Here is a 15920-nt window from a genome sequence, read left to right on the forward strand (position 1 = left end):
AGGATCAAAGGGGAGTTGAGGAGAATGGTTTTCACCCAGTGGGTAGTGGGGCTCTGGAACTAACTGCCTGAAAGGGTGGTAAGGCAGAAACCCTCATCACATTTAGAAAGCACTTGGATATGCATTTAAAATGTTGTAACCTAAAGGCTATGGACCAAGAGCTGCTGATGGGATTAGGCTGGATAGCTGTTTTTCGGCCGGCACAGACATGATGAGCCGAATGGCCTCCTTCTGTGCCGTAAATTTAATAAGAATATAAGAACATAAGAATTAGGAACAGGAGTAGGCCATCTAGCCCCTCGAGCCTGCTCCGCCATTCAACAAGATCATGGCTGATCTGGACGTGGACTCAGCTCCACTTACCTGCCCGCTCCCTGTAACCCTTAATTCCCTTATTGGTTAAAAATCTATCTGTGATTTGAATACATTCAATGAGCTAGCCTCAAGTGCTTCCTTGGGCAGAGAATTCCACAGATTCACAACCCTCTGGGAGAAGAAATTCCTTCTCAACTCGGTTTTAAATTGGCTCCCCCGTATTTTGAGGCTGTGCCCCCTAGTTCTAGTCTCCCCGACCAGTGGAAACAACCTCTCTGTCTCTATCTTGTCTATCCCTTTCATTATTTTAAATGTTTCTATAAGATCACCCCTCATCCTTCTGAACTCCGAGTAAAGACCCAGTCTACTCAATCTATCATCATAAGGTAACCCCCTCATCTCCGGAATCAGCCTAGTGAATCGTCTCTGTACCCCCTCCAAAGCCAGTATATCCTTCCTTAAGTAAGGTGACCAAAACTGCATGCAGTACTCCAGGTGCGGCCTCACCAATACCCTATACAGTTGCAGCAGGACCTCCCTGCTTTTGTACTCCATCCCTCTCGCAATGAAGGCCAACATTCCATTCGCCTTCCCGATTACCTGCTGCACCTGCAAACTAACTTTTTGGGATTCATGCACAAGGACCCCCAGGTCCCTCTGCACCGCAGCATGTTGTAATTTCTCCCCATTCAAATAATATTTCCTTTTACTGCTTTTTTTCCCCAAGGTGGATGACCTCACACTTTCCGATATTGTATTCCATCTGCCAAATCTTAGCCCATTCGCTTAACCTATCTAAATCTCTTTGCAGCCTCTCTGTGTCCTCTACACAACCCGCTTTCCCACTAATCTTTGTGTCATCTGCAAATTTTGTTACACTACACTCTGTCCCCTCTTCCAGGTCATCTATGTATATTGTAAACAGTTGTGGTCCCAGCACCGATCCCTGTGGCACACCACTAACCACCCATTTCCAACCCGAAAAGGACCCATTTATCCCGACTCTCTGCTTTCTGTTAGCCAGCCAATTCTCTATCCATGCTAATACATTTCCTCTGACTCCGCGTACCTTTATCTTCTGCAGTAACCTTTTGTGTGGCACCTTATCGAATGCCTTTTGGAAATCTAAATACACCACATCCATCGGTACACCTTTATCCGCCATGCTAGTTATATCCTCAAAGAATTCCAGTAAATTAGTTAAACATGATTTCCCCTTCATGAATCCATGTTGCGTCTGCTTGATTGCACTATTCCTATCTAGATGTCCCGCTATTTCTTCCTTAATGATAGTTTCAAGCATTTTCCCCACTACAGATGTTAAACTAACCGGCCTATAGTTACCTGCCTTTTGTCTGCCCCCTTTTTTTAAAACAGAGGAGTTACATTAGCTGCTTTCCAATCCGCTGGTACCTCCCCAGAGTTCAGAGAATTTTGGTAGATTATAACGAATGCATTTGCTATAACTTCTGCCATCTCTTTTAATACCCTGGGATGCATTTCATCAGGACCAGGGGACTTGTCTACCTTGAGTCCCATTAGCCTGTCCAGCACTACCCACCTAATGACAGTAATTGTCTCAAGGTCCTCCCTTCCCACATTCCTGTGACCAGCAATTTTTGGCATGGTTTTTGTGTCTTCCACTGTGAAGACCGAAGCAAAATAATTATTTAAGGTCTCAGCCATTTCCACATTTCCCATTATTAAATCCCCCTTCTCATCTTCTAAGGGACCAACATTTACTTTAGTCACTCTTTTCCATTTTATATATCTGTAAAAGCTTTTACTATCTGTTTTTATGTTTTGCGCAAGTTTACCTTCGCAATCTATCTTTCCTTTCTTTATTGCTTTCTTAGTCATTCTTTGCTGTTGTTTAAAATTTTCCCAATCTTCTAGTTCCCCACTAACCTTGGCCACCTTATACGCATCGGTTTTTAATTTGATACTCTCCTTTATTTCCTTGGTTATCCACAGCTGGTTATCCCTTCTCTTTCACTAGAATATATTTTTGTTGAGCACTATGAAAGAGCTCAATGATTCTAATTGGGGAAAGGTGGGGGGGCGGGTGGGGAAGGCAAACTATGAGATGTCTTAACAACACAAAATAATTCAACAGGGATAAAAATATTACCTGAGCCAAATCTGGGTCTGAGATGATAAAACCTTCTTCACCTTCAGTATCACAGATAAACTGCACCACACATTTCCGACTTTATCCTATTTAGAAAAACACAAGTAAATAATCATCAGACACAACATGCAAATTGTTTCATTAAGTACGTGTAGTCTTGGAAAATAGTAACAAGGATCAGAAAGAGACTGGATTACATTCCAATTTTTGAACTACTTGTTGACCAGTTTCATCTCGCCAGCATCCACACTGCCGTGGTAGCCATTTGCTTACTTGGCTGTTCTGTCCACCAATATGGTGACTTACATGAAGTGTTGGACCCTGTGGACCATGCAGATTGTGCGCAGTACATGTATTGTGGTTATCATTCGCCAGCAAGTATGCATTTCAAATAAGGGAGATGGATCTTGAGACCAGGCCTTCGAAAGGACGTAGAGAAGTTTTAGAGAAGAGCAATAAAAATGATCCTGGGATTTAAAACTCTAGGTTATGGAAAAAAGATTCAAAGAACTGAAATTGTTTTCATTGTCAGAACAGCAAGATTAGAAAGCATAGAATGAGAAAAGGCCATCCAATCAATCAAGCCTACTCCTTCCACACAGTACATGCAATCTATCCAATCATGGACTCTATTGCTCCCATTTCATTTTCTGAGGCATACATATTCTGGAATATTTATGCATTCTGTTACTATCCACAGACAATATTATTTTCCCACTACTCCCCAGCCCTCAGCAGCACAGGAACTAGTGACCTGCTATCATATTCCCAACCAGATATTTATCTGGATCCATTGTGATGGGAGTTAATTTATTCAAACTCATCAGCTTTTGCTGAATCTGTTCCACATGATTGAAAACTATTGATGACATTATTTAGCTTAAACTGAGAGTGCTTTACTAGAGAAAACAAATACACTGCAAGAAAAACTAGAGATTAGAAGATTTTTTTCTTACCCACGCAAGTGTGAGTACACAAACAGACATCCAGCAAAATAGAGTAACTTCGTTAAAAAGGGAGCTGGATAAATTCTGGTTCGGAATGGAATTGAGAACGACAGAAAATTAAGTATCTGGGGCCCAAATTTTCACCAACCCCTTTTTTCGGCACACTTACCTAAAATGCGCTGACTTTGCGCGCTGGAAACGGCGCCAAAAAACGGTGGCCGCATCCTGCCCGCTCTGCAGAGTCTCCGGTGTCCCAGCGTGGCGTAGATAGTGAAGTGAAGGGCAGAGCAGCAGCCCAGCGCAGAAAGCACTGCTGGCAGCTGCGCGCATGCACAGTGAAGTTTGCGCGCATGCTCCTCGCCCTCCCAGCGTGTCCTGCGGGCTGTGAACAGGACCCGATGTTTGCCGCACCCTATCCCGGCCGAGTGGCCTCCCGCACCAGCCGGCCAGCCCGCTGAGCTCCTGGGCCGTTGTAAGACTTCAGTTTTATTTTTTACTTATTGATGGTTGTGCTTGAGAGCTTTGATTGGGGGGGGGGGGGGGGGGGGGGGAGGAGGAGAGGAGGAGGGGGGGGGGGGGGGGAGTTTTTTGGGGGTGGGGGGTGGGTGAGGAGGAGTATTTTGATTGGGGGGGGGGAGCGGGGGGGGAAAAAAAGAGAGACTTTTTTTTAAAAACTTGGATTCTGGCATAAAGGTACGATTTCTATTTTTTAATGTGTTATTGATTGATTGCTTATTACAAAGCACTAAACAAAGGCCAAAAAGTAAATGTACTAACCTGTGCCGAATTATTAACTGCCCGCAATGTTTTTCAGAGCTGGCCACATACACTGACCTAAGTCGATTTGGAGTAAGTTTTAGCTGGCCAAAGTGGCATAAATGGCCAAAACTGGCATAAGTGCCTGGGAATGTCCCCTTTTGGAAAAAAAAACTAAAAACATCATACCTAACTGACTTACTCCGGAGCAAATTTTTTTGGGGAAATGGCATTTTTTAAACTTACGCCAGAAAAAACTTACTCCAAAAAAATTGATGCAAGTCATGGCCAAAATTAGGCCCATAATGAGATGAAATGTTGTATGAAATACAATAGTTCCTGTACTTCTTAGATCGTTGTGGTCAATATGACCTATGGAATGCAACTGGGCAGGGTTGACTTATGTGGTTGCAATTTTACACTGATAGCCTAGTGTCTTTACTCAACTACCTTTGTTAGAGATTTTGGATTGTGGAAGCTGTGCCTGTGGTTACTCAGCTCTGTTGAGATTTACTAAATTGGGAGAGTCCCTGACAGTGCATATTGTACATGGCTTGATAGGCTGAATGGCATTTTCTTGTTCCAATTAATGTTCAGGCGAATTCTTTTTCTCAAATATTTACTAAAGTTTAGTGGCCCTGCTGCAGAACCTAAACAAAGATCCCTGCTTATATTCTCCCCTTTAATTTCTTAATATACCCCACTTCGCACAATAGTGCCACACGACATTCCATCGTGTATTGTTAAGAGGGATAAACGAAGGAAACATCTCGCAGCCCAAAACCGGGTATCAATGAGGCACTGTGGATTTTAAACAGCAGCAGAACTGTACAACACCACAATCTAACCTCAAGGCCTGACATATGCCTGGATCATGTCCCTTCTCAATCTTCTTTCGAAAATAATTTTAGTTCTGCGAGTCTCTCCACATGTTGTTCACTGTTGTTTTCTTTCTGGTGACAATTGAGTCACATAATTGAACTAGGAAAGTGGAAGTTCCCCCAACTCTAGTTATTATATCTGTTTCTGTGCTTTACTGTTGTCACTCAGTTGAGATGATGTAATGGTCTGGGATGCAGCCTTCTCCAGGTGGGCCACCGAGGTGCACTGCCATCCTCTCTGCCCCTCACCAATGAAATGGTGCTGTGAAACATTCCACCCAGATGCGCAGCAATGCTTAACTTGAGGTCAGTGGATGCTGAATTTTGGAGTACTGAAGCTGGAATTCAGATTCAAGCACTTTGAATGCAACTCTAATCCTCTGCTACTGGAGCACCCAGGGAATAATACAATACTTTACTTGCTGCTGTTGGGCAACAATCTTAATTGTAAACTATGCAAGTACTAAAAAAACAGAGTTAACATCTTAATTTTCTAATATATTTGAAGGTTACAACTAAACTATGCAATAGCACAGACTAGTGGTCATTCACAGAAAATGTGTCCATTTGGCTGTCACGTCTCTAACCTGGAATATCAAAATAGGCCATAACCGAGGAAAATCTAATTAGTGTTTTTCTTTTTAAAAATCCCCCGAGTGTTTTTGGCAGTAACAAGACTGGCATGGCAACAAGGTAAATCAAGTAGTATTGATAAGGCGACGCCAAGCTTGGATTTTTAAAGCTTGATGATTTTAAGGGGAAGGCAAGACTGAGGGAGGTAAAGGCTTCCAGAGTTTTGAAACTTAATGAGCTAGAGTTTACTGTGCAATGAATCCTCAGGTTTAACATGCGGAGAATGTAGGGAGGAGGAAGAGGTTGTGAGCAACATTTCCGGAGCTTAAGGAAAATGGGAAAGTTCAGAGAAACACGAATAAAATAAGACAAGACAACTGAAATGGAAAGAAAGTTTGGAAAGTGGAGGTGAGAGAAGGTTACAATGGCATTCAGGTGAATCCAACGAGTACAAATTAATAAAGCTCAGACATCAAACCCATCAAAAATTCCATTAACACAGCAACTGGGAAAACAGTTCCAACATACAGCTTTTCTCCTGGCTCCCAGAATGGTAGATTTCTACATTTTCTCTGCACACATCTCATCACATTTGAAGGAGTTTATCACACTGGTACCTGCAGAGTTTTATAGTAACTAGCACAAATGTACACGTAGTTCCTCTCCTTGATCGACAGCAAAAGCCCAGCTTGCTCCAAAAAAAAGAGCTTTTGTTGCATCCCCAATTGGCCCAACTAGTTGATCCAATGAGTGCTGACAATGCAAACCAGGAAGATCCCAGGTTTGATTTCGAAGCGTGACAAGTTAGCTGATATCAGCCAGGGAAGCACTAGCAGTGCTGCAATTGACTTTGGTGCCACTGGTTAGGGAGGGTAGAGTTGGTCAGGGTTCTAGCTCCAAATCACTATTCAGTGCCCGCCCCCCACCTCACCCCTGCTGGGCAGTAGTCATGTGGATTGAGGATGATGAGGATTGGACTCAGTTGTGAGGCCCTTCTGGTCAAACACCTTGTAGACAATAGTAACCTAAATCTTCCTTTTTTAACTGGATTTTTTAATCTTATTTTGCATTTTCCACTATTAATTGCTCTCTCTGTTCAAAGCATGCTACTCTCCTTTAACTCTCTACTGGTCCCTGCAGCACCATGCATCTGCTGGAGCTGAGAATGCAGGGCAAATGGCTCCTTTCGATACATCTATTGACTGGACACCACGTGATGTGCAAGACTGGAGTGGTGAAGCCTCTTGGCATTTGCTTGGCTCCCCACTGTAGCACCATAACCAAGATCAGGAACCCAGCAGTATGGGAGAAATCAAAATTGTGCCCCACTGTGTCGCTGGGCTCTAGCTTTCAGGACAGGTGGATAATTAAGGGCAATGAAGTTAAAAAAGCAAAACTTGCCTAAAGATAGCCCCATAAGAAAAGTAAACACATTTCTCAAAGTTCTGGAGCAGCAAAGGTGCCTCAATTGCTCCAGACATGGGATATCGAAAGGGTAGGAGAAAAGGGAGGAAAACAATGCTGAAAAGTGCACATACCAGTAGGTTGGGATTGGTCTCAGCTGTGATGTCTGTGAGGTCTCGAGGTTGGAGCAACGTAAATCATGACAGCTGCCAGAATGGTGCGTGTTTTAACAGCTCAGAAACAAGCTGATTCGATTAAGTGATCTGGTGTCCAAGACCATGTCTATGTTATGCAGGATCTAATGTAGCACATAATCTAGACTGACACTGCACTGCTGTATTGACCAAGTGCTGCATTGTTGATGGTGCTATCTTTTGAAGAGAAATTCAAACCAAAATCTCCTCTGCCTGTTCGTGAATATTAATGGTCCCATGGCACCATGAACAGCAAATACCCCAAGTGTCCTTGCCAACATTCGCCCCCAACACCTTGTCAAGTGGCATCAGGTTTCAAGCGAAGTGCAAAAGGATGCTGCAACAAGTTGTATAATCTTTTAACACTAAATAATCTGTAGTTCAAAGTAATTAACTATATTACCTATTTTTATACATTCGCTGCATTACCATATTCATTATATATTGATATTAAATGGGATATTATACACTTATAACCAAAGCTGTCTCAATGACTCAGTGAATAAATGCTCTTCCCAATGTGCTACTGGGCCACGTAGACCAAGAAAGTTGCAGGTTCAATCCCTGATCTTAGCTGAGGCGACAGTAGAGGGGCTACAGTTGGTTTGAGTAGGCAGGTGGGGAAATTGTGCTTCCGCTTGCTAAGACGGGAAGTTGGGATGGAGGAGCGGGGATTCTTGCTTCCAATTTCTATCAGAGAACTCAGTGTAATGTATTTGCAGGTCAATGAGTATAGGAATGGGCTTAGATATAATAACACAACCAGTTAATTAGCCTGTTGACATTTAATGCCTAGACTCACACTGAGAAGATATCAGAAGGTGGCCAACACCTGTGGAACAATGTGCCAGCATAAGCTGGCAACTTCAGAGAAGGAGGAAAAGCTAATTAGGTAAAAAGGAAAAAAAACTTGCCACCCTCTGTCGTAGATAACTGCTTTAAGAAACTGTTCTATACATCTGAACGTTGTCCCCACACCTGTGGTTAAAAGCACCCCATTTACTGTACAGGTGCTTTTAACAGAAAGGAAGGCAGAAGAGATGGCAAATACACGGAGCTCACCAACAGCTGAAGCATTCCCACTCTGCCACGTACAGATAGTGAGGTGGTTCCGGCATCACTGGAGCAAATAAAGAAAACCAAGATTTTGAAACAGATTTGCATATGCAAAATAGCTCCCATTCATTCAGTTGTTTCAGAAAACATCTGGAAACTATATTCTTTTCTCCAATAATTGCTCCTGTTGCTGGGGAATTGCACAGTTGAGTGATCTGGAAACCTGTTGTTACCTGTATGGATCACGAGTGAGTTTCAGTCACTCAGGCCAAGAGTCACAAATTTGTTTTGCCGCCTGTACCTTTGATTTCAGCAAAGCTGTTTACAGTGCACCAAACACCAAAGTCTGGTGCAAGTTTCCAGCAAGCACAGTCGCCTCAGTGGCAAGAATGCAAATGCACCGCCAATTTCAGGGGTTAAGTTTGGGGCAGATTGGTTCTATAAATGGGCTATCTGTGGATGGCTGTGATATCAGTATCAAGAATGCAATATTCGATACCTCTGTTCAGGACAGGAAATAGAAACGGCAGAGACAGTTGTCAATGTCACAACTGGAGGAGCCATAACTTCACATGCAAGCCTGCCACGCCCCAGACTGATAGAACCATTTCCCTCATACATGGCAGAGATAGAATATCTGCCCTGAATTTGATGAGGACATAGAGAAAGGTTAGAAAGTTAACACTTGATGCATTCTACAAACAAACCGAAGATATCAATTTTATAGCTCATCGTGTAATTTACACTTATCAGCATATTTTTTTAAAACAGCAATTGGAGATGGCCAACATGTCACACTCAACTCAGAGTGCTTACGCTAACAATTTCTCAAGTTCATCCTCGCCCATGACCAAATAAGTCATCCGCTGCAGACTTATAAGCTGATGCCGAGCTAATATTATCAGTGAAATGTTAGTCAGGAAGCTTTCCTGATGAACTTGGTGCCAGGTGAGGACACTGAGCTCTGTGACTGAGGTTTAGTTGGTTAATTGGACTCCCAACTTTTGCTCGATTTTTAAAAAGCCTTTTTCCCAACGCTTCAGCCAACTTGGTGTTAAAGTACTTGCCCACCACACAAACATGGCTTGAAATTACTGGTGTCTTGCTACAACCTCAAAGTTTAATGCGGTACATAAACATTTATGATTAAGCAAACACGGTCAGTAATATCGCTTGAAGCCCATTTTCTGAACATACCTCAAACAGGCCTCGATCAACTGGAAAAAGCCTTTGAAGCACCTGCAGGGACTGCTGGAGACTGGTGAGGAACGGCAGCCAGCAGCACGCAAATGAAATCAGCACCGTAAGGGCAATTTTGATCAACTGGATCATCCTGTAATAGAAGAGAAGAGATTGGTTTTCCTGAGCAGCAAGGCTCACTTCGGCTTCTCTCGGCATTGCTATCCATGGCAAAAAGAAAATGGAATGAAGCAAACCGTTACATAGCACCGCGTTTTCTCTCAACCTGTCCAGAGAGCGCAGGCCTCGGTGACTTTCTTCACGAGTGAGCATGTGGGCTATTCAGCTATGGAGGCTATCGCAGTGGACCCCCATCCTGTCCTCAATTGATATCTACACATGTCGACTTTCCAGCAGTGGATAGTGATCATGCACAAGAACGTTGGCTAATCTTCCCCCTCTATACCTCCAAAAACACGGAAACCAGCTGCAGCACCTCTACCATCTCCCTGGTTGATATCAATTAATTTAGCAGAGACTGGGGTAGAACCCAGGCTCTTCCTAGTCTGCATGGCTCCATACCACACTGGAAGGTAGTTTTGCTATGAGTCACTAGGGGGTGAAGGGAAGTTGAAATGTTATCAGGTGAAATTCCAACACTTCATCTTTCAGTGCAACATGATCGATAGTTTCCACCTTTCACACGTTAACAAAAAAAGCAATGCAACAAGAGTGACAGAAATACAAGCTCTATTAAAAGTAGCCCTGGGTTCGAAGAGCACAGCATGGGTTCTACAGCGTAATATCTATAAAGGAATGTCTGAAAGTGTCTGCAATTTCTCCCCCCTCCCCGGTTATGTTCCAACACTCTATACAATTATGGACTGCAAAGAGCACTCAGTGCTAAGCCAGTATGTACGTCGCCGGCAGTTTTTGGCTGTCAACAATCTCATCTTTCGATACTCCAATAGCACCCGCCCTTGGCACTCAGGCATGGTTTCAATAAGTATGACAAATAGTATTCTATGTCAACTCAAAAGATGACTAAAAACTAAAATACCAATCAAGGAATAGTTCAGACTGAACATTGAAAATCATAGGTTTACCGTGCCAAGTAAAAGATCTTTCAGTTAGTGCAGACAGCTTTTCCACAAGTATTCCGCACTCAATGGTACCATTCTCACCCGAGTCAGAAGGTTGTGTGGGTCAAAACCACTCCAGTACTTGAGCACATGATCTAGCTTACACTCCAGTGCAGTACCGAGGGAGTGCTGCGCCGTCAGAGGTGCCATCTTTTGGATGAGACGTTACATTGAAGCCCCATCTGCCTGCTCAGATGGATCTATGGCACTATTTGAAGAGCAGGGGAGTTCTCCCAATAGCCTGGCCAATATTTATCCCTCAACCAACAAAACAGATCTAGTCATTACCTCAGGATTGTTTGTGGAACTCTGCGTAAATTGGCTGCCATGTTTGCCCTTATTACAACACCTGAAAAGTACTTTAGTGACTGTGAAGCGCTTTGGGACGTCCCAAGATTGTGAAAGGCGTTATATAAATGCAAGTTTATTTTCTTACAATTAACAGCAGTATATTCCACCTCTAATATTCTCCCCACCTTTTCTGAGCACACTGACTCACGGGATATGGTTCCACAAGCAGCGACAGCTCTCCAATATCTTGTACAAATGGTCATTCTACATGTCCAAATCTTCAGACTGAGTGACAGCAGGCTAGTCAACTACGAGGGCCACATCAGCCAACTCCAATTCAGTCCTCATGCAGTCCACGCATCCACCTTCCAGTAGGAGTTAATGGATAACAATGCAGAACAGAACCCTACTGAATTTTTTCAGCCATTCCTATCCGTTCGGAAACAAATTACAACATTCCTTTTACTGCTCCAACTGAGCACAGACCTGGGACCTTCTGATCTACACGGAGTAGTGTATTCATCATTAAAAATGCTTGCAGGTTGGCTTTGTACAACTCCAGTTGGACACCACAAAATCACCCCAACAATTATCTACAAAAAGGTTGCTTAGCAAGAAAAAATTCTACTTTTTTCTCAAAGATTTTAAGTCGAATGTTAAGAAAGATTTCCCTTTTACTTAAAAAAAAAAGCTTGCATATTTATTTTAAGCTGTTTACAGAGGGAGAGAAAAACAGAACAATTCTCAAGTCTTAAAAATAGTGACAAGGACCACGAGTCTATTTAATTTATTGTTTCAGTTACTCACCCATCACCTTTCAGATCTCTCTTTAAACAGTTTCCAAGGAGATAGCAGAAGAAAGGCAGTGCGTGGTATAGTTCCATTTGCTTATAATTAAGAGCCAGGCAAAATGCCATGGAGCCAAACAGGACACGATCAAACACAAGGCCCAGCAACCCCCATAGTGCAAGGCCCAAACTGATAGAGTTGTATGTGATTTCATGTTAAGGATAGCACACAAGTGTTCACCCAGAAAGCATACATGGACACACCAATACTCTCACCACCTCTTTCACTGCCATGTACCAATACTAAGAAATCAGGCCAAAGCCACCTACTTTCGAATATGAAAATTTTTTCCAAAACTAAAAATGTAATTTAATAAATTCAGAAAATTTTGAATGAGTAGGATTTAGATAAAGTTCCAAGACACACATTTGATTTAATCCTTTTCAAATTCAGTTTGAATGGCAAGCAACAACATTTCCAGTTGCTTATAATCAAGAGACATATTTTATTTCAGTGTATTATGCTTTTCTCTTCACCTCGAAGATGCTGGCTCAGGTTGTGTATTGTTCCATGGGTGCTGGACACTCTGCTGTCTCACTTGAGTGACAATACCAGCAGCTTATTGGAACATGGGATGGTATCGCAACCAAGCCCAGTTCTGCTCTCATCCAACACGTAAACCCATTTTCCAGCAAGGCTCCATGAAGAGCAATCGGTAGCAGAAACTGCTGACTGAATTTTCTTCCCCTTAGTCAAGGGGTTACTGAAGTTATCCTGGCTGAAATCAGTGAACTCACGAAAGGCTGGGGATTGAACCTGGGACCACCCTACACTATGGCTCAGTGCCACACTTTACAGTGCAGTCACTCACTGAACCATTGGGGAGCTGAATGTGTTGCTTCAACAATTAAAAAAAACTTCAAAACCGCTACTGGTAAGGATATTGAAAATGCCCATGGTCGATAAGAATGAGTCCAGGATACAGCAATGCACACAGCATAGACGAGACCTGCAAAGAATAAAAGCAGAGTTTGTAGCTTTGCAATACCCCTCAGATATTAATTAGCATCAATAAATTAGTATTTAGATAGTGACACAGAACCATGGCTTTTGATAAGCAATGACTTTCTTTCCCAGCCAATTTTCTCCCCAGCTCTTCTGAAGATGCTAACTCATGCTGGGATTGCAAATGCTTTGTACACCCTGCAGCATCTCACCCAAGTGGTCACTGTTACATGAAGTGTGAGCAGTTATTCAATACAAGGGCATCGTAGCTGAGCCCAGCAAAAAACACAAACGGTCCAGAAATTCCAACGTCCGGGGCCCGTACAAAGTTTCTCCGGACCCGGGAAGGCATCGGAAAAGCCGGTTTTCAGCACGCAATGCGGATTTGCCGATCTGTCAGTCTGGAGCTTGACAGATCATACGCAGATTGGGAGTGAGGACATTTGCTTGGGCAAGATTGCGGTATTTACACATATCTTGCCCAGCAAACATCCTCAAAAATCTTGCGCTTGATAAAACTGAAAACTGTGAAATACATACCTGATTGGCTGAGCAGTCACACGTGACTGCACCTTCTGCGTGGGAACCCTCTGGACGGGAGCTCGCTTCGCAGCGCGGCAAGAGAAGGCCTCCCCACTGCAATCCAGGGCGCCTCCTAGACCACCATGTACTTTCGTAAAAATTCTCCGGTCGGGAGGCAATTGCCCGCGGGAAGGACCTCGAGAGGAATTTCTGGGCCGTGCACACTTTCCAACAGGGGCCACTGGATACTGATCAGGACTGGGAACCCTGCGTGATTTTCGGATGCTAAGACCATTGTAATATAAATCTAAAGCAGCCTTCTTGCCAAAACAGATCACAAATGCTTTTTTCCATGTGTACTTTTATTTCCCCATTTTCCCTGAAGGTGCTGACTCATACTGGTCTGTGGTTTCACTGATGCCTCTGGTACCTTAAATTGCCCATTCTTCCCATTTGTGCAAGTCTAGACGGGGAGTGTAATCAGCCTAGTTGACCACAATGAACACCATAGTCAAGCCTGATCCGGGTCAGATTATTTGACCATAGGGTGTATTGTGACGGAGCGCAATCCTATCCCCACCAGATGTCAACAGACACACTTTCCAGCATGGCTCATTAATAGAAAGGAACAACTTTTGCCATTAACCTCGCGTACAGTTGCCCAGAGATTTTTTTTTACGGGCTTGTCAGCGGAAACTTCCTGTCATCGGGTGTCTAATCCAGGGGGGCACCCTCTGCAGGGGATCTGTGGCGTCTGTGAGCAGGTAAAGCTGCAGGGAGTTTCAATTAATCCGAGTGAAGATCCCTCACTGAGACACGCAGACTGCAAAGCAGGAAGTACAAAAACAGAATATATAAATTACATTTAAACCATTGTACAGGAAGCAAAATAAAGATTGGGACATACATATGAAATTGAGGGAGAGACAAAAAAAAGAGAAAAAATAAAATCTGCAACATTGATTTTCTTCTGAGGGAATGAGACTCCATGCTTGTAAAATTATGTTTTTAAGGCCAGAGATGTTGTTCAGCAGTAATCATTACTTATTGCACCATTAAAAACTCAGTTACTCCTGACTGTACAAGCCCTAACTTTTTCATCTGTCTTTAGAGTGAGAATAGTGTGCAATTAGCTTAAGTTCACATCATTACAGTGAGGTCTGTGCAGATTCCATCTCCGAAGACTGCGACAGTGCAGCCATGGAGGAGCAGGGCATCACTGACAGCAGCCTCCAGATTTCCGCGTTTAACTGCACATTTTCAGATGCCAGAAGTTGCTGTCAGTTTTACCCTGACGCGAACAGCCTGGCTGTTATTAGTACAGCAAAATCCAGGCCAATATTTATCCTTTACAAAAGCATTGCATGATGATTCACTGATCACCCAATGTCAGACTCAAGCATATATACTGGAAAGATCCAGGTTCCATTCCTGGAGTATGCAGAGTTTATGGGATCTCAACAGAGTTAGTATTGCTATGTTAAAGTCAGCTCCAGCGACCCTGGGCTGGTGAGGGGAGAAGTCGAAAGAGGGAAAATCAACTAGAGTATCTGCGTACAAATATTTAGCGATTGTTGGGAAGTGAGCAAATGTGGACATGAGGCCAGGATAGCATCAGGCTGGACTATGATGCCCTACACAGTCAAATATACTGCCGTCAAGACTTACATAGGAAGAAAAGCCACTTGCTTGAGGCACCATAGCTCAGTATGAATTAGTGTCTTCAGGAGAAAATGGGGAAATAAAAACACACAGCTGAAATGGAAAACAATATTTTGTATTCTGTTTGTTGATAAGACAGTTGCTAGGGAGTTGTGTCCTACGACATAAGTGCGTTGTGTTCCTATGTGATTTTAGTCAAGTCACGCAGATGCTAATTTAGGAACACGGCGCACAACCAAGAACGTGGGGCAGTTAATGCACAATTGCAGCTGTTACCTTTATAAGAAGTACTCTGATAATTACACTGGACGAACAGTGAATAAATGTCATTACTTCTCCCTCTCAGCTGTTGATTGCCTGGTAGTCGCCCCCTGCACATACCCCACCCACCTCCCCCCAACTAGCTCTCCCGCATGCTTCTTGGGAAACGATTTCAAAAATTGTTTACCAGCCAAACAGATCCGGTTTCATGGCATACATATTTTGCGCGTTATCTTGAAGCACCCACCATAGATCAAGGAAGCCTTCACCTTGACTTTTATCAGCATGTAGAGCATGTTAATGATTTGGTCTTGTTGTTTCAGTATACAAAAATACCAGTAAATCTAACGATGATTCTGTAACGTGATAGAATTTAAAACTTCGGAACGGTTTCAAATGACGTTATCCTCAAGTCATGCAAGCCACGGCCGTATGATCGAATGGACTTCACTTGTTCCACGGCTATGTTCCAGAGGAATTAACTGAAACTCTCCACACATGTCCTAAGCCTTTCAGTCACCTTCACTAAAATGTCAAACCGTATTAAGTTGATCATCTGGTCAATCAAAAACCAGAAGTGCTGCTAATCATTCAGTAAATCTTATTCCTCCTCAATTCCTCCTCCCCTCCCCCAAACAATTTTCCCTCCTCCTCTCCTAAAGGCACTAACTCTTGTTGCGGTATGCTTCCATAAGTGTCCTTGGATACTGCACCCAAGTAGACATTCTTCACATGAGCCTATACAGCAAGTGCCGGTAGGCTATTTTCTCATGGGAAGGTGACTCATTACAGTGGAGCCCGAACCTGCCTTC

At 43.2% G+C, this 15920-nt stretch overlaps 1 protein-coding gene across 4 annotated transcripts in view; it reads right to left on the reverse strand.

The window, feature by feature from the left end:
• alg6 (ALG6 alpha-1,3-glucosyltransferase) overlaps nucleotides 1-15920 on the reverse strand; it is a 69637-nt gene that overhangs the window by 35253 nt on the left and 18464 nt on the right. For all 4 annotated transcript variants that reach the window (XM_070886146.1, XM_070886147.1, XM_070886145.1 and 1 more), the window contains exons 6-9: nucleotides 12600-12667; nucleotides 11677-11859; nucleotides 9455-9590; nucleotides 2447-2532 (exon numbers count right to left, since the gene is read on the reverse strand). In XM_070886146.1, coding sequence (XP_070742247.1) covers nucleotides 2447-2532; nucleotides 9455-9590; nucleotides 11677-11859; nucleotides 12600-12667 — 473 coding nt within the window. The remainder of the gene's footprint in view (nucleotides 1-2446; nucleotides 2533-9454; nucleotides 9591-11676; nucleotides 11860-12599; nucleotides 12668-15920) is intronic.

The sequence above is a fragment of the Pristiophorus japonicus genome, chromosome 8 (assembly GCF_044704955.1).
Source record: "Pristiophorus japonicus isolate sPriJap1 chromosome 8, sPriJap1.hap1, whole genome shotgun sequence".
Taxonomy (NCBI): domain Eukaryota; kingdom Metazoa; phylum Chordata; class Chondrichthyes; family Pristiophoridae; genus Pristiophorus; species Pristiophorus japonicus.